Here is a 19,730-nt window from a genome sequence, read left to right as displayed (position 1 = left end):
ATGTCATAGACTACCTATTTTTTTCCTTTTATTATCAACATGTAGTTTCCAACTGAAACTGAGCATATTTTGTCCTACGGTGGGATTTTTTGGAGAACCTTCTTCGCAACAGGAAACCGCCGGTATCAACGGCTTTCCTTGCGACAGGTGCATTGTATGAATTGTCGGAAATTCTCAGTTCTCATGTTTCAGACGCGTATGCACTCGCTTTAAAAGGTCTTGGGCTTCCTTTAGGCTAGATTTTCTGTTGCTCCCTTAAATGTGCTTTGCAAGTACTTTTCCTCTCATGTGAGCTGATCAAATATAAAAGTCTCGTGATAGTTGCAAAAAAAATGACTTAAGTTAATGACTCAAAAAAATGGGGTCGAGGGAAATCGGATCTCGTTCGCGGTTACCGAGGGGTTCGAGTTAACCGAGTTCGAGTTACCGGGGTTCTACTGTAGTTTTCTCCCGCAAAATTTAATTTGCAGCTGTCATTACCTGGCAGCGCTAATTAGTTTATTCTGAAAAGCCAGGTTGCAAGCAGGAAGCAGCAGAGCTGTTACTCTCTTCGAGAGTGACGAAACGCGTTTTAAAAGAATCAGAAGCTCAGCCAGTATCCGAAAGGGTTTCTCCAAATCGAAGGGTGAAGTTGTGATCATGTCCACTACAGTTGCTGCTATGTGGAAGATGTTCTTCGTTTCACACGTCTTTGCGCAAGGTTAGCTTTAATCTAGATGAAAAAATTGTGTGAAAATTCGGTGAATTCTCGTGCACATTTGTCATACCAAATCAGTCCACTAGCTTTAGTTCGCAATGTCTCTTAAGTACAAAAAGTAGCTCGGGGGAAAAAAATAAAAAAAACACACTCAGCAACATAGAAGCGACGTTTCCTTTGGCAGTTATCAGTGTTCTCAGAAATAAAGCTGTCGTTGCAGATATGTGAGTCTATTTGGACTGGAATTACTGAAAAGAGGTGGCGCATGTATTACTTCTGTAGAACGAGGGATCGCAATTTTACTGGTTCAGAGTACTCCCTGCTCGAATGCGCGAAAATGGTTATTTTTTGCAGTATTTTATATCAAAATTGAAATCACTGAAGGTGGAACCTTGTTTTTCGTAAATTCGTAGCCTACTCGAAATATGGTAAAAAATTTTTAATTTCTTTCACTTCTTACTTTTTAGCTGCTCTTCATGTTTAGATACACGCATGCTTTTGAAGTGAATTTTATCTGGTTGAATTTCTAACCTTCCAGATTGTGAGTGATATAAAAATAAGAATCTTATGTTCATCCCTGCATACTGAGTTAAAATTAAATTTAAGGCAATCATGAATTGTGTGGTCTTCGGCGTTCAGGTATTTGTGAAACCTTAAATATTTCGCGAAAAGTCTGCAAGCAACTCTCGTGTCAGGTTTCAAAAGGCTTTTAAGAAATACTTTTCCGAAAAATAATCTTACTTTTTGACGGGAGGTAGCTTATTAAAATGCGCGGGGATAATTCTTCAGTTCAAGCTTAAATAGTTAATGATTTCTTTGACTTCACCTGTCTATCACTTCAAGTAAAATACACAATATTGCAGGGCATAAGAGCTTTTTTTGGGACAATTTTTCCCACGCAACAGTTACAACATTCTTTTTCATTTACTCCAGAATTCCATGACATCAGCCCAAGAATTCAACGACTCAGTTGTTTTTATTTAGTCCATTCAATAATTCCGTATTCATAATGATGGATAACCTTATTGAAGGATAATGTACTTAATTCACTAATAGCCTCTTAGCACGATGATATTTGTACATGATTGACACAGAATCTGCCGAAGATAGGGAAACTGGATAATGCTGTCTGATCAACGGAATCACGCATACACTTGAGTAACGCTTCTCCCTTAAGCACGTACGCTCTTTTGTTACAAGAACGTCTAATTTAGCGGCTGAGGCTGAACGTTTTCAAATTGTTATTACTTTTTTTTTCGGTTTAAGCCCCAAAGCGTTCCTAACATGTTCTTAAGTTGTGCGATACAGTATTTCAATAAATCAATTGACTAGGTCTGACTAGAAACTGATTTGTTCTTCAGTGTATCATGCAGTAAGAAAACCGCATTATTAATGTATTTGAGCAGAAACTTATGAACCAGAAGCATGTAACTTTCCCTATATTAGGGACCTTAAGCAGCCAGGACGGCAACCCCAAGGAAGACGTCCTTAAAAAAATGAATTATTAGAATTTCGATGATGGCTGCATGTGTTAACGTATAAAATAACGTATAAAAGTAGCGTTGAGTTCCAAATGAAAATTAAAATAATTTGCCGTCGCGGTTTTCGTTCGCAGACGACGAAAATTTTGCGGATTTCTCGTTGTTGTTTTGCAAAGGATGGCTGAGAAATGTACTGAGTTTTATAATGCACGTGCTGAGCTATTGTTTTGCCACTTAGATCTTTTGTTTTTCCACTTCTTCGTTGCCGTCGCCGTCGTGCTTTGCTAGAGGTCCCCACTTTCTAAAAAAAGCCGGCCAATCAGAAGCAAGGGAACAATTTTTGTCCAATTATGGAATTTATGTATACTGCTGTAACTCAGCTGGAGCCCTGTGGCATAAACAGCTGCCTTGGATTACTTCATGTTGGTTTTTGTTTAATCTCTTTATAAACAACTTGAGTTCCCTTTCGTTTAGAATTTTTCATGTTTTTTCATATTTTTTCATTATCAGAAACGTGCAGAATTTTGGAGTTTGTTCAACCCGCGGAAGACAATTACCTCGAAAATCATGTCTTTAAGTCCTTTTTAGTTGATAACAAAGATCAGTGTGAAGTGAGGTGTTATGCTAAGGACTCCTGTTCATCCTTCAATCTTGGAATCTCAGAGACCAGCGGCAAATTTAAATGTGAACTCAGCGACTCCGATCACTTCCAACATCCTGAACATCTCATTTGTAGGGAAGGCTTCTCCTATCATCCAACTATGGTAGGTATACTGCGCATATTTCATTTTTTGATAAATGCAGTGCTGTGTCTATATATACCTTAGCCATGATCTCATGCATCCTCTCTTGGACATAGAAAAGACAAATGTATAGTTTAGAAAGCGGATATGAACTCACCCGAGGTTTGTTCTCTGTGTAGCTCTAGAATTCACAAAACTTAGAGAACGCTCAGGAGAGGTGCTGTAGGTTTTGGTGTAAGAGCAATATCTAATGCGTGAACCTTCAGTATGACCTGGATGAGTGTAGATAAGAAGAATTAAAACGTATAATTCATCATTTTTAAAACTACATTCACCTGATTAACATGACAGGATACTGTTTTTACGTAAACTGCTATCGGCCGGTAGGAGTTAAAGAAATATTCATCCAGCCAGCCATGTAGAAACCTTAGGAAAATTTCAAATTTCTCGAAAAACTGTAGCACATGTAATTTCTTCGCAATATGATTATTTATTTCAATGAAATATCAGTAGAAATCGTTTTAATCTTTTCCATTTTCAACAGAAATTATGTGGCACTTCTCCCTGTCCCCCAGCTGCTTCTTGTCTACCCGATATTCACGGAAAACTCCGGTGCGTCTGTCCTGCTAGTTGGACTCGAACTGAAAGCTGCGAAAGAGGTTTGTGTTATTATTGCTAAATATCCTTTGAAAAGCACCTGTTTAACGTAAAGCGTTGCATACAATGATCTATATCCTGTAAAATCGCTTTCATCTTTCCCTGGTCACTCGTTTCTTCATTCGTTTGTTAGTAAACAGTTAATTGTAAGCGTTGAGATATTTGACGAACAAAAGTAGTTTGTTTGAGCAAGATATTGGCATAGCTTGTAACAATAGTCGACCTCCCTCTTCCGTTTGCCCTTAACAGTCGTGGATCACTTTCGAGTAGTTAAAAAGAAGGGAAAACTGGCCACATTTTTCCACCTTGTCTTAAAGGAATCAATCATTTTGGAGACGAAATCTCAATATTTTATTATCTGAGTTAAGGAAATCATAATATTTTTTACTTTATTCACAAGCTGCACAACCCGAAAACAACTGGATTAACTGGGATGTTCGATGTATACGATAGCCAGGGTATCACAAAAGCAGAAAAAGCAAACGTGGCTCTTACTCCTTGCGTTTTCCGCAAACATGAAGCTCTTCCTTTTGAAAATGGAAACGTATTTCTTGGTCACGGTGAAATGGTGCAGCAATTTGGTCTTCGCCATTTACCTTTGGCGTGGTACCTTTTTTCGTATCTCAATAACATCGGGAGAATGATGTAATAAGTTAAGAGTCTCACAGAGAGCATCATCCTCCGGTGTTCAAGTGTTTCAGGTCTGATTTTCGCTATTGCATAAATAGCGTTCTCTACTGCGAGGATCATGCATCACACGTATCTAATACCGCAGTTAAAAATATATGAACTTCATATATACATTGTATCTAACGCAGTTTTGTTGTTTTTTCGAAGATGAGGACGAATGTTCTTCTGGATCGCATGGCTGTTCAGCGGACGCTTACTGCAACGACACTGTGGGCTCATTTACCTGCACTTGTAAAGCTGGATTTTCGGGAGATGGCAAAGCGTGCAATAGTAAGAAACCTATGTTTTGTTTTCTCTTTCTTCGTGTTTTTTGTTGTTGTTGTTTTTGTCTGTTTTTTTACATCTTTAACTTTTAGAAGTTACTTTATCGTTGTACTAAGGCCTGGGTCGCTCTAGAGCTTTAAAGTAGCGTAAAACAAGTGCTACCCCCAACTTCAAAAACTTACCAATGTCCTGCCTCGGAGGTTTCCAAATTTTGGCAAAACAAACAATCTTGTTTTTAACCATTAAGCTGTCATCTTACCCAAAACATGTCTGGTTAACCATGGAGCCAGGATACCAGCCAGAGTTTCAAAGGTCTCCCTCTCCTTTCTAAGTTGGCGTCTCCCGGAATGTTCCGGAATCTCGAACCATGACTCCGCCGGACGCAGAAAAGACCACGACTAAGGGCGGTTTCGAAAGCGTGCTCTAATTAAGCGAAATCTTCGTCTTCTACGGCTAAAAGCTTATGCCGTACCAACGACTTGGATATCAAAGACGTTAAGTTGTTTTGCTGAGGAAGTACTGCAAAATTTCACAAAAATTCGAAAGCCGCGAAAGTAATCATACGACGACGATCCATTCTTATCCAGTAACTCAAGCAAGTATTTTCCTTTATCTTTTAATAGAGGCAGATGGGTTTGTAATGGACGCACGTGTCAATAGGTGAAGTTTTGGTCAAAGGATACTGATTTGATGCGACCACTGCAAAAAATTGGAAATTGCAAAATTTTTGGCTTGCGAAATTTGGAAAATATTTCAATTTGCTCTAGTGCGACCTATAGGTTTCTGGGTAGTGCTCAAAAATGAACTCATTGTCACCGGATTTTCTTTATTTGGAGAGTATCACGGTCTGATTTCTGGAAACGCGCAGGAAGTGTTCAAACAGTTGGGGTTGGTTAGTGAAACAAAGGTTACTAGCCGTTGTTTTAAAAAACTGTCGTGACAAGCTGAAGTATCATTTCCCTACAGTTTTTATATTAGCTAAGGTTTAAACACGTTTTCTTGCAACTCTAGTGCGCTTGCATGCAGAAACGTGTATTGCGTGTTCCAACCACACCCGTATCGAATAGCAGCTGTGGTCTTTTGTTTCCTGTCACGAATCTCGAGTGGTGATTAAAGATTGTAATCGGATTATATTCGGTCATTTTGATGTCGAACAAGGTAAAGCAGTCAACGCTAAGGAAATAAGTGTCGTGCACAAGTCTTAGATCAGTACTTAAATCACGAAGAAACAATTATGAATCGGTTTGACAGTTTAGGTTTGCGGTCGGATGTACGCATCTAGGGCGTTTACGTGTGATAGCAATGAAACTAGGGAACCTTGTAACATTAAAAAAAGAATGATTAGAACGGTTGTAATGAGCGAAAGTATGACTGCAATAAAGTGAAGAAAACGACAGACAGTCCTAAGTGTTTGTTGAACCAGCAAGCGCGGAGATATTCCTAACCCAGTGGAAAATTCCGCAAAAAAACCGAGTACTAAGCCATCTTCAATTTAGCCAAGCTTTTTATGTGAACATTTATTTTTGAGGAGAATGTCACGAGGGCCGAAAAAAATTGGGTGGAAGGACATTTATTTCACTAAATGAACCCTCATAAAGAGAATACCTGAAGCCAATTGCCTGCTTAAAGCCGCGGCTTGCGTTAAGCCTGGTTCACATATAATCGCAGACAATCGCAGACGATCGTAGGTGATCGCGCGATCGCTGAAACCACTCAACCGAAGATCGCGAATCGCATGTTCACATATGATCGCAACCGATCGCAGCGATCTGTGACAACCGAGTCCTTGGTTTACCATTCAGCGGCAATACAATGTAACTTCAGTCAACCAACGTAAACGCAAAGGACGCTGAACTTTTAATAGGTGTTAAAATTCTGCTTCTGTTGTCTTTACTTAAACGGAGAATCGCTGCCAGACCAAAGAAGAAACGTCGCTTCTTGGTGCAGAAAGTCTTAAGAAAGAGAGAATTCTTTGCTAAATCGATGGAACATGCAATCGTATTTTCTAATTTGTTCCATAAACTGTTCCGTGTCAATTACACCTTCCGTCTTGTCAAAACACACGTGCGTGTAAAAGTTGATAAACAATTGGTTGTCATGGTATCATGCCGCTTGCATTGCGGCATTATTGGACACATTCAAATCACATGATCGCAGAACTTTGTTCACATATGATCGCACTCGATCGCAGACGATCTCAACCGATCGCACGAATAGAACATGGTTCTATTCCTGCGATCGCACTCGATCGCACACGATCGCAGAGCTGTTCACATATCATCGTAGACGATCGCTGGCGACCGAGTGCGATGCCTGCGATCGTCTGCGATTAGATGTGAACCAGGCTTAAACCGAAGATCGCGAATCGCATGTTCACATATGATCGCAGCCAATCGCAGCGATCATAATAATAATAATAATAGTAATAATAATAATAATGATAATACAATAGAACTTTTAGAGATTTTTCGTACCTAAGTTTCTTGTAACAACAAACATATGAAACATATGTATGAACTGCGGTTATGAGACGTATATGTGAACGATCCTTCGCAGTGAAGCACTATTTGAGCAATAGTGAAAATCAGACCTGAAAAAAATTTCAGGCCTGTACGGGATTCTAACCACTGACCTCTGCGATACTAGTGCAGCGCTCTACCAATTGAGCTAACAAGCCAACTGGGAGCAGGCCATCAAATTAATTCGACATAAACCCGTAGATGATAAATCAAACAACAACAAACATATGAAACATATGTATGAACTGCGGTTATGAGACGTATATGTGAACGATCCTTCGCAGTGAAGCACTATTTGAGCAATAGTGAAAATCAGACCTGAAAAAAAAAAAAATTTCAGGCCTGTACGGGATTCGAACCACTGACCTCTGCGATACTAGTGCAGCGCTCTACCAATTGAGCTAACAAGCCAACTGGGAGCAGGCCATCAAATTAATTCGACATAAACCCGTAGATGATAAATCAAACAACAACAAACAATATTTTATGTTTGAATTTTGAATGTATGAATTTTTTTCAGGTCTGATTTTCACTATTGCTCAAATAGTGCTTCACTGCGAAGGATCGTTCACATATACGTCTCATAACCGCAGTTCATACATATGTTTCATATGTTTGTTGTTGTTTGATTTATCATCTACGGGTTTATGTCGAATTAATTTGATGGCCTGCTCCCAGTTGGCTTGTTAGCTCAATTGGTAGAGCGCTGCACTAGTATCGCAGAGGTCAGTGGTTCGAATCCCGTACAGGCCTGAAATTTTTTTCAGGTCTGATTTTCACTATTGCTCAAATAGTGCTTCACTGCGAAGGATCGTTCACATATACGTCTCATAACCGCAGTTCTTACATATGTTTCATATGTTTGTTGTTGTTTGATTTATCATCTACGGGTTTATGTCGAATTAATTTGATGGCCTGCTCCCAGTTGGCTTGTTAGCTCAATTGGTAGAGCGCTGCACTAGTATCGCAGAGGTCAGTGGTTCGAATCCCGTACAGGCCTGAAATTTTTTTCAGGTCTGATTTTCACTATTGCTCAAATAGTGCTTCACTGCGAAGGATCGTTCACATATACGTAAGTTTCTTGTATTTATCAGATTATTAGATATATATGTGTATTTTATTATTTAATTTTTATTTATTCATTTGTTTACATTTTCAAAGTTTAGGAAGATTCTATTCCTATGCGCAGCCTGGGCCACGTTTATCGCCCCAGTCCCCAGTCTGTGTATGATCTTATGGCAAACATACGTTTTTACAACTGTCGGATAATAATAATAATAATAATAATAATAATAATAATAATAGTAATAATAATAATAATAATCAGTTTAATTACTCTTTTTGTAGCTTGCAGCTAAATTACAAGAGTAGTCAGGATACAAATCATATCTATACAATAACATGAAACATTCTTCTAAGAATATCTATATGTAATAAATTTGTCGAGACGGTTAGTAAAAGCCATAGCGGGATCATATCTAAGAGAGCCTGAGCGTAGATTGTATTCATTGGACACAGTTGTGCAATGTGGCAGCAAGTTAGCAAGGACACCAGTGTCCCGAAATCTCTGGATAAACTTAGCGCATGCAGCGGCACGCCAATCAGAGAGAGTGCAAAGACCACACAGCACAAGTGCGTCCCTGTAGGGAAGTCCAGGAAAGATCATTTCTAAGGCTTTCATCTGCACACTCTCAATTAGGAGGCTAAGATAATCAGGCAGGTTTGCCCAAACTGGGGAGGCATACTCCTACACTGAGCGAATCAGGGTGGAATACACCATAACTAACTCCCTTTCCAAAACACCTGACTTCTTCAGACAACGCAGTGCGAATAGGCGTTTGCGATCTCTATGAACGAAGGGCTAACGCTCGAAACGTCAGCTTTTGGAATCGTTACGGTGGCCAATTTACCACTTCAACTTTGTTGATATATCCAAATTATTCTATGAACAATGTACTCACAGTGCGTATTCCAGCTTAAATTATCAGTGACATACACCCCAAGCAACTTGTACTTGTGGACACACTCGATTTCAGACCCAGAAAGCTGTAAAGAGGGAGGTTGGTGCGGCTTATAGTGCAAGAAGTCGATAAACATCTCCCTGCACTTCACAGGGTTAAGGCGCATGCCATGCTTGTTAGCATAAGTGTAAATATCTCTTGCAATGAATGGAAGAACACTGGTGGAACACGTAGGTATAATCTCTACAACTGAAAGGTCGTCGACATATTTAGCCCTGATCTTCCATTGCCTGTCCAGATTATTAACAAGTACTGCAAACAGCAAGGGGGCCAATTTAGTCCGTTGGGGAATACCACCCCTAGGTACGACATGACTCGAGGTAGCACCACCTATTTAAACAAACTGCGATCTGTTTGAAAAAAATGATCCGGTCCAGGCAATTTGGACATTATGTACACCGAGATTACGCAATTCAGTGCAAAGGACATTATGGTCCACAAGATCGAACCCTTTGCTTAAGTCAGTAAATAAAATTCTAGCATAACAGTGTCCAGAGTCTAGGGCTTCTAAAATACAGTGTAAAATGTAAATTAAGGCATGTGTCGTTGATTTTCCCGGTATGGCAAATTGCAAAGGGTCAATGTTATTAATGATTTGGCTATACAGGGAGCTAAATGTGAAACCTTCCATGATTTTGGCTATCTGAGCAGTGAGAGTAATTGGTCTTAAATCACTGTCTACAGACTTGGGAGGCGACACTTTAGGCATGGGCCGGACCAGTGATTCCTTCAACTGGGCCGAGGATGCTGAACTTTTAATAGATGTTAACATGCTGCTTCTGTTGTCTCTACTTAAACGGAGAATCGCTGCTAGGTCAAAGAAGCAACGTCGCTTCTGGATGGGGAAAGTCTTAAAGCCATTGAACAAACAATCGTATTTTCTAATTTCTTCCATAAATTGTTCCGTGTCAATTTCACCTTCCATCTTGTCAAAACACACACACGTGTAAAAGTTGATAAACAACTGGCTTTTGTGTCATGCCGCTTGCAGTGCTGCACGCTGGAAAATATAGCATTATGGGACACATTCCAATCGCATGATCGCAGAAAGTTGTTCACATCTGATCGCACTCGATCGCAGACGATCGCAACCCATCGCGCGACTAGAACATGGTTCTATTCCTGCGATTGCACTCGATCGCACACGATCGAAGAGCTGTTCACATATAATCGCAGACCGTCGGTGGCGATCGAGTGCGATCGCCTGCGATCGTCTGCGATCATATGTGAACCAGACTTAAGACCTCGTGTGAGTAAACGGCCCCAATTGAAAAGCTCAGGTTTTTTATTACTTCAGCTCGTTCCAAACTTTTTACTCCTAAAATAGCTGCAACCCGCCCGTGTATCACTTTCACCAGTCTTAATTATGACTATGATTGCGAAAGCGGGAAGTACAAGCCTAGATGATTAATATGATTTAATCCATCTTCATATAACAACAAACATATGAAACATATGTATGAACTGCGGTTATGAGACGTATATGTGAACGATCCTTCGCAGTAAAGCACTATTTGAGCAATAGTGGAAATCAGACCTGAAAAAAATTTCAGGCCTGTACGGGATTCGAACCACTGACCTCTGCGATACTAGTGCAGCGCTCTACCAATTGAGCTAACAAGCCAACTGGGAGCAGGCCATCAAATTAATTCGACATAAGTATCGCGAGTGATACACGGGCGGGTTGCAGCTATTTTAGGAGTAAAAAGTTTGGAACGAGCTGAAGTAATAAAAAACCTGAGCTTTTCAATTGGGGCCGTTTACTCACACGAGGTCTTAAGTCTGGTTCACATATGATCGCAGAGGTCAGTGGTTAGAATCCCGTACAGGCCTGAAATTTTTTTCAGGTCTGATTTTCATTATTGCTCAAATAGTGCTTTACTGCGAAGGATCGTTCACATATACGTCTCATAACCGCAGTTCATACATATGTTTCATATGTTTGTTGTTGTTTGATTTATCATCTACGGGTTTATGTCGAATTAATTTGATGGCCTGCTCCCAGTTGGCTTGTTAGCTCAATTGGTAGAGCGCTGCACTAGTATCGCAGAGGTCAGTGGTTCGAATCCCGTACAGGCCTGAAATTTTTTTCAGGTCTGATTTTCACTATTGCTCAAATAGTGCTTTACTGCGAAGGATCGTTCACATATACGTCTCATAACCGCAGTTCATACATATGTTTCATATGTTTGTTGTTGTTTGATTTATCATCTACGGGTTTATGTCGAATTAATTTGATGGCCTGCTCCCAGTTGGCTTGTTAGCTCAATTGATAGAGCGCTGCACTAGTATCGCAGAGGTCAGTGGTTCGAATCCCGTACAGGCCTGAAATTTTTTTCAGGTCTGATTTTCACTATTGCTCAAATAGTGCTTTACTGCGAAGGATCGTTCACATATATATATCTTCATATAGATATCAATGAATGTGAAACCGGAAGTGCCAAATGTCACGTGAACGCCAGTTGTAGCGACACTATCGGGAGCTACATGTGTAAATGTAAGGACAATATGGTCGGAGATGGAGTGTTATGCATGGGTAGGTGTTTTGATAAACGTGTATTTTATTGGTACGTAGTTTGCATCCACTTTAAGCTCGACCACAGTACAATCTGCCCCTAAGGCCGGCTGCTTACGTGAAGCCACAGTTTTCGTCAGACCTCGTGTGAATAACCAGCTCTTAGTGGTAAGCTCAGGTTTTCATCTCATTTCAAACTTTTTTTTTTACATCTAAAATGGTTACCACCCGTCTGTATATCACTTTGTCAGTCCTAATTATAACTATGCACCAATGCGTGGGTAGGTGTTTTGATAAACGCGTATTATATAAGAAGTTTATATCCACTTTAAGCTCGACCACAGTAGAACCCTGCAATATAGCAACCATAATACCTCAGTAGAACCCTGCAATACCACCAGTGCGGCTTATTGTTGGAATTATTTCCCTTTTTTTAAGCATGAAAGTAAATGAGAATCTCAATCATTTTATCGTCAGAGTCGAGAGAATCACGAAATTTTTTAGTTTATTCGCAAGCTGCACAACCCGAGCACAACTTGATCATCTGGAAAGTTCGAAACATACAATAGCCAAGGTATCACATCAATAGAAAAAAACAAACGTGGTTCTTACTCCTTGCGTTTTCCGCAAACATGGAACTCTTACTTTTGAAAATATCACCGTATTTCTTGGTGTGAAATGGTCCAGAAGTTTGGTCTTCGCCGTGCACCTTCAGCGTGGTACCTTTTTTGCACTAAAGAAACATTGAGAGATGATTTAATAGAAGTCTTACTGAGAGCATCATTCTCCGGTGTTCAATAGTTAGTTAACTTAGTCTTATTGTTTGTTGAAGATATGGACGAATGTTCCTCTGAATCGCATGACTGCTCAGCGGACGCGTACTGCAACAACACTGTGGGCTCATTTACCTGCACTTGTAAAGCTGGATTTTCGGGAGATGGCAGAGAGTGCAAAAGTAAGAAACGAACACTTTGATTCTCTTTGTTCATGTTTTTGTTTGTTATCGTTCTTTTACTTTTGGAGTTATCCTATCGTTCTAGTAAGTTGCCAGTGTTTCCCCATAACGATCCTATACATTTCTAAGAAGTGCTCAAAAATAAACTCGAAGTCACCCAGTTTCACAACGGAATACTGGAATACCGACAAAGCATTCACCCAAGTTTTTCCGTTCCTTACTCTGGAGAGTATCACGGTCTGTTATCTGGTAACATGTACGAACTGTTCAAATACTAAGGGCCGGCTATTTAAACAAAGTTTAGCCGTTGTTTAACAAAACCGCGTTCGAAGCCATCTTCAGTTCAGCCAAACCTTTTATCTGAACATTTGCTTTTGTGGACAATGTCAAAAGGGCCGAAAGCTAATAGCGGAAGGACATTTATTTACTTGAGTCAAGGGAATCACAATATTTTGTATTGTATTCGCAAGCTGCACAACCCGAAAACAACTGGATTATGAGGCCTAGCTGTTCGAAGCACACAATAGCCAAGGTATTACAAGACTGAAAAAAAAACAAACGTGGTTTTTATTCCTTGCGTTTTCCGCAAACATGAAACTCTTCCTTCTGAAAATGCACAAGTATTTCTTGGTGGGAAATGGTCCAGAAGTTGGTCTCCGCCGTTCACCCTTGGCGTGGTACTTTTTTTCTCGCTAAAAAGACATCGAGATAATGATTTGATAGTAGTCTTACTGAGAGCATCATTCTCCCATGTTCAGTAGTTAGTTAACGTAATCTTATTGTTTTGTTCAAGATGAGGACGAATGTTCCTCTGGATCGCATGGCTGTTCAGCGGACGCGTACTGCGACGACACTGTGGGCTCATTTACTTGCACTTGTAAAGCTGGATTTTTGGGAGATGGCAAAAAGTGCAGTAGTAAGAAACCAATGTTTTTTTGTCTCTGTGTTTGTGTTTTTGTTTTGTAACATTTTTTATCTGTTAGAGTTATCTTATCGTTCTACTAACTTGCTAATGTTTCTTGTAAAGATCCCATACATTTCTGGGTAGTGCTCAAAAATTAACTCAATGTCACCCATTTTTATAACGGAATACTGGAATACTAACAATGCATCCACCCACATTTCGCTGTTTCTTACTGTGGAAAGTATCACGTTCTGATTTCCTAGTAACGTGTGCGAAGTGTTCAAACAGTGAGGGCCGTTTTTAACCAAATCCGCGTTCTAAACCATCTTCAGTTTAGGCAAACTTTTTCTCTAAACTTTTATTATCGTGGACAATGTCATGAGGGCGGAAAGCTAAAAATGGAAGGACATTAATTTAATTAAATCAATCTTCTCCTAGAGAATCCACGAGGCCCGCGGTTTGCATCATGATTATCACTCATGTAAATATCCGGTCCCAAGTGATAATTCGTAATGTTTTTTAATTGTCTGACCCCTTTTTACCGTTACATTTAATATTAGATTTTTGTCTTTTTTTACCGTTTTACCACTTTTATAGGTGTTATCTTTTCAATATGCATGAATTAGTTTTATATTTTAAGAGAGTGCTACATGTTTGCCAGTTCTTAACGGTAATGTGTCACCCGAAGTAAATAAAGTTTTTATCATTTATTATTATATTATTATAAGCTCGGGTTCTTTATTGCTTCAGCTGGTTTCAAACTTTTTGCACCTGAAATAGTTGCAACTCGTCTGTATTGCACTTCACTAGTACTATTTATCATTATAATTTCGAAAGCGAGAAGGTACAAGCCTGGATGCTTAATATTATTTATTCTATCTAAATGCAGATATCAATGAATGTGAAACCGGAAGTGCTAACTGTCACGTGAACGCCACTTGTAGCGACACTAGCGGGAGCTACATTTGTAAATGTAAGGACAATATGGTCGGAGATGGAGTGTTGTGCATGGGTAGGTATTTTGATAAACGTGTATTAGATTAGCAGTTTATATCCACTTTAAATCCACTTTAAGCTCGACCACAGTACAACTGTGCAATACCACCAGTGCAGCTTATAGTTAACAACTAACTATTCACCGAAGTGGAGGTGGTTAGCGGTGGATATTTACCGAGCCACGAAGCGGCGAGGTAAATATCCACCGCTAACCACCGACACTGAGGTGAATAGTTAGTTTAGTATAAACTAAAACAGTGAGATAAGATACGCCACCAAAAATTGATTTGAGTGATTTCTCCACTTGTCACGGATGCAAACCGGGACGCCATTTTTCCCCGAGTTGCTCGGAGATAAATAGCAAAGGATATCTGGAGTTTGACTAGCCAATCAGAGCGCGCCTTCAACGCTATCCACTGTTTTAGTTTATACTAATAGGAATTATTTCCCTTTTGTGAAGCATGAAAGTAAATAAGAATCTGAATAATTTTAACATCGGAGTCGAGGGAATCACAACATGTAGTATTTCATTCGAAAGCTGCAAAACTCGAAAACAACTGAATTATGCTGGGATGTATGAAGCACACAATAGCCAAGGTATCACAAGAATAGAAAAAAACAAAATGCGTATTATGTTAGAAGTTTATATCCGCTGTAAGCTCGACCACAGTAGAACCCTGCAATACCAACCGTGAGGTTTATTATAGGAATTATTTCCCTTTTGAAGAATGAAAGTAAGTAAGTATCTTCTTCACGAAAGGTATGTAAATATGCTCTGTAGCATCTGCAGGAAGTATCAACTTCAAGCAGTTCGTGGATCTCCGGAAAACCAGACAGGAGATATTTCAAATCGTCCAGTTGCTTGTGTACTAGACTTCTTGTTTTTGTTTGTTTGTTTTAAATCTCGTTCGCGCTTCAAATATCTTTAGTACCAAAGCAAACAAATACCATTGTGACACAGGAATTTAATAAATCGTGATAAAACAACACCAGTATCCATTTTTTTAATTCAAAGGATTCCCTTTTCATTTTGCACTCAACGGGTCTGATCCATATATAAGGTAAGATGGATGAATACATTCTTCTACTAGGAAGAACATTTAAAGCTATTTTTGTGAAAATTTCAAATTAGTGCTTACATTTATAGATCTCAGCGATTGGAACTATTAATGTTTAGCGTGAAACTTCCCAGAACTGTAATGATTTATGAAACTCTAGCTTTCCTGAATTAATTGTTTCTAACACAGGACATAATTTAGTGGCTTTCACAAATGAAAGATTTCATAATATTTTCGAAAATGCGTGGTACCAAGAGATAATAAACTGGCAAACATAGTTTTTGCTATCTGGTTTAAAGATTTAATGAATGTAACCGAAATTACAATTCATAGACCCAACGTTTCGACACTCCTGTCTAGTGCCTTCATCAGGGGTGATCTGATCGTTGCAACAAGGGGCCCTCTTAAATGCTCACTGATTAGCTGCCGTTTTTTCTGACGAGGTGTAAATAGGCGTCAGGTAGTAAGCCGCCATCATCACGATTTAAAGGAGCGTGGGCGGAGTTGATATGGTAAGCTTCCAAACAAAGACGCCAGTGGTAGCGGCGATTAGTGGTGATAATTATAAAATTATCCCACCCACTTTTTTGGTTAGTTAGGCATCTGTGCTCCGTCAAAGCAGAATTTTTTATTTTTGCAAAAAAAGACCGCTTTCTGATGCTCTTTTAAACGTGTACCAAACTGACGTTTGGTCTGTCCGATATACTGGTTCAATATAAACCGTTCAATCTCCTGGTTGTACTCAACGCCCAACATTTAACAATTATTCTACGAGCGCGCGTTGGATATGAGATGACAGATAGCCAACGAGGCGCGTAGCGCCGAGTTAGCTATGATCATCTCATATCCAACAAGCGCGAGTGGAATAATTGTTTGATTAAAAACGTTAAATTAAATTATTAAATTTTATTAAATTTTTAGCTCCCTTTTAATTTTAAGCTGACACGTGCGCTTGCCATATTTTTAGATTATGGTATATTGGCTGATCTACCATAATCGCTAAGCCAATAAAAAGTCTTGAATTGCATTATCCAATGATCTAGTTTTTAATAATACCAGTTATTCTACGCCGCTCTTACTTCTGCGTTTTCCCTGATTTACACTGGAATTAAAAAAATTTACTTAAGTTAGTTTATAATGGGGACATTTTCAGGAAGGGATCAATAAGCGGCCTTTCTTGAAACGCTTTTAAATACTTTTAGTTAATGGTGACATTATTTCATTTAGCTACTTGTAGAGAGGATTCTGCGTAGTCTTCTAAGGCATGCATATTGACACATATATCTCCCTTACTTTTACGAACTGAAAAGTTTGTACAATGGTGCTTCCTATGAAAATATTGATGGCAGGACAGTACTGTACTTGAATGGAGCCCAGCATTCCTACGCAGAAACGCCAGCACTCCCCATCCGAGCTTTCAGCTTCAGTATCATGTGTTGGATAAAGATTTTAAGCTTTCCTCCAAGTAATCCTCCTGTATATCATATCTATTCTGACTGGTCAGCACCACATCAATTCAGAATCTATTTCTATGGTAGTTATCACATTGGTGCTTATCTTCAATATTCTAATGGACGGTTTCTTCACTTCTATGGCCGGTAAGTGCTCAAGATATACCTCTTGTTTTCCTAAGTGTAATTGATAGATAGAAAGGGACACGTAGAGAGCTTAAGTGTATATTCCAGAACTATTCAACCGTTCCTAGGAAGTATGCTGAGAAGCAGAGATTTGCGCAAAGCCTTATTCTGTTTTGTGTTCTATTCCCTCACAATCAAAGGACTAAGAGCATCCCCAATAGATGGATGCACGTGGCGTTCACTTGGAGCCGAGATGGAAAAGAGGGAATTCTGTACATAGATGGAATTATACGAGGTAACAAGACAGTTTCTAATGATCGTTTAGACCTAATTAAAAATGATCATACAGTTTTCGACCTTGGGCTGAAACGAGACAACTTGGGTCAACCAACTTTTGATGGGTACATGAGAGATCTTAATGTGGTTGATAAAGCGCTCTCTGAAGATGAAGTGAAACACATGAAAGCTATGCTTTAAGTGCGCGACGACCCCAAACGAGGGCTACAACGGAGAAGACGGTGACGTGGAACAACAGAACTTTCTAGTTGGTGAGATGTTTAGCCTTTACAGATCGCTTGAAATGAAATCTTCAGGAGATTTGATTCGTTCTCGTTGTGAAAATGGAAGGTGCAGATTAGTATAAATATAACCAGTTTCAAAGAAAATGATCCTTTGGGCATCATGCGTACGCGTCATCTCTGACTGGACAACAAAACAACAGGCATAAAAACTCCTACAACAAGCTTTAAGGCGGCAACCACAACAGGCGGAATGAAAAACATGTGGAGTAAATCGAGGGGAAAAAAACTTTTTATTTTAAGTTGTTGGTACTATACGATACAGGCTTCATTTTTCTTTAATCTCCCGTAACGGGCGACTCACATATAGGTTTTTCAGTCTCGTCTGCGTGCAACCTCAGATAGGTATTAGGCATCGGAGATAGATTGCTCGATGAAATTCTTTTGAGCAGGAGTACAGCGTCACTGACGAATAAGCACAGGGTTTTATGCAGCGTCAGTCAAAGAAACCGCTAAATGACAAGTTCAAATACTAAGCATAATTGATTCATAGCACTCAGAGATTACAAACTGTCTCTTGTTCATAGCCATATAAATGCTTAACTCAACAAAAAGTCCCGCCTCATTTCAGTTACGACAAGCTTTACATTGATGTTCTCATTTTCTCCTAAATGGTAGGGGCTCATTTAGTAAATAAAGTCATTTCCAATAAATTCTTTACCAATTTATTGTAAAAGAAATAGGCCACAATGCTGACCGAATTTTGAGGCTGATAAATGTCATATACGAAAGTTTCAATTCAGAAATCGTTGTTTAGGTAACGAGATCGAATTCATCCCAACCTTTCTTCTTTATAAATCTCAGATCCAAAACTTTGCTAACCCACAGTGCACTGAAAACCCTGTACAAATATTTTTACTGAACTTTATTAGCAGCTGATTAAATTTATAGTTATGATATTGTTATTATTATTATTATTATTATTATTATTATTATTATTGTTGTTATTATCGTTGTTTAGCATGACTATCGTTGATTACATTTAACTGTTAACCGCAGCCTTAAAGTGACCCTTTCATATCAGGTGTCTTCAGTAATTCAATTTACGCCAGCAGCAGTTACGGCTTCTCGGCACACATCTGAACTTTTTGTGCCAGCCGTCTTACGGTCATTTCACTGGGACCTAGAAAGAAAGGGTTTAAAATGATAGAGCCCTTTTCAATCGAGTGTAGAACGAAAGTAAATCGAGATAGCATTGTTTTGTGTTGCCTTGCGCTATAATCGACACCCTTCAACAATTGAGTGCAAACATGAGATGATTAGATGATTAAAGAGAGATCTTAGCACGAATAAACGCAACACACAGTTGTGGTAAAGAGTTTGGTCTAAATATTTGAATTTCCTAGATGTGCTTAAAAAGATTTAACTACTTAGAGTTCGGTCCCGATCTCCGCCAACGTGGATCCAAAATTTACTCAAGTAATCATAGTAAAGAAAGACTTTCAATGGACCAGACTTACTACTCATCTTTCCAAACCCAGCTGACAATGAAAAATGATGATAAACCTTGCGCTGGTTTGCCTCTCCTCGCCTGGTTTGAGCTGAGTCGCTCCTCTTCGTCAAACTGAAATTGAACAAATTAAAGAAACAACTTTGTAATAATCCTACATGTTTACAAGTATTTTAACCCGCTGGGATTATTGTTATCAATTTCTTTTTATTATAAACATGTCTTAGTTTCCAAGCTGAAACTGAGCATATTGTGCCAGCGAAAAACTTCCATTATCGTATCAATTTGACCAAAGTCGAACAAAGAAGAAACACGACATTTTCTGGAGGACTTTTGAAATGTGCTTATTTTTAAACTGGTACTCACAGTGGGGGCAATTCCCGCTCAGCTTGCTCCTCTGCCAAGAGAGCTTTTCTTTTACGAACGTAAGATCGGGTGGAGGCGTAGGCAATACATGCACTGAAAACCAATGTCAATATGAGTTTTTCTCATTCTCCATTCACAGTTCTTACGACTTACGGTTTTCCTCTGATAGGATACCCTATGACCGTTCTTTCCAATTTATGCAAAATGAGATCATATGCGGGCTTCCTAGCTGTTTTTCATCTCATTTTAAATGAAAATA

General features: G+C 39.2%; 1 protein-coding gene across 1 annotated transcript; it reads left to right on the top strand.

Moving 5' to 3' along the window:
• The first annotated feature begins 546 nt into the window (after window positions 1–546).
• LOC148732860 (uncharacterized) lies at window positions 547–18,944 on the top strand. The gene is made up of 11 exons (XM_088758988.1): window positions 547–700; window positions 2,689–2,942; window positions 3,466–3,580; window positions 4,416–4,538; window positions 11,486–11,608; window positions 12,420–12,542; window positions 13,336–13,458; window positions 14,336–14,458; window positions 15,458–15,503; window positions 16,811–17,098; window positions 17,278–18,944. Exons 1-11 carry the CDS (start codon window positions 640–642, stop codon window positions 17,552–17,554), a joined length of 1,656 nt encoding a protein of 551 aa, XP_088615114.1. The 5' UTR covers window positions 547–639; the 3' UTR covers window positions 17,555–18,944.
• The last annotated feature ends 786 nt before the right edge of the window (window positions 18,945–19,730 follow it).

This window comes from Stylophora pistillata, chromosome 4 (assembly GCF_964205215.1).
Source record: "Stylophora pistillata chromosome 4, jaStyPist1.2, whole genome shotgun sequence".
Lineage (NCBI taxonomy): Eukaryota > Metazoa > Cnidaria > Anthozoa > Scleractinia > Pocilloporidae > Stylophora > Stylophora pistillata.
The sequence above is the reverse complement of the archived record's forward strand: the minus strand, read 5'-3'. Positions and strand labels throughout refer to the sequence as shown.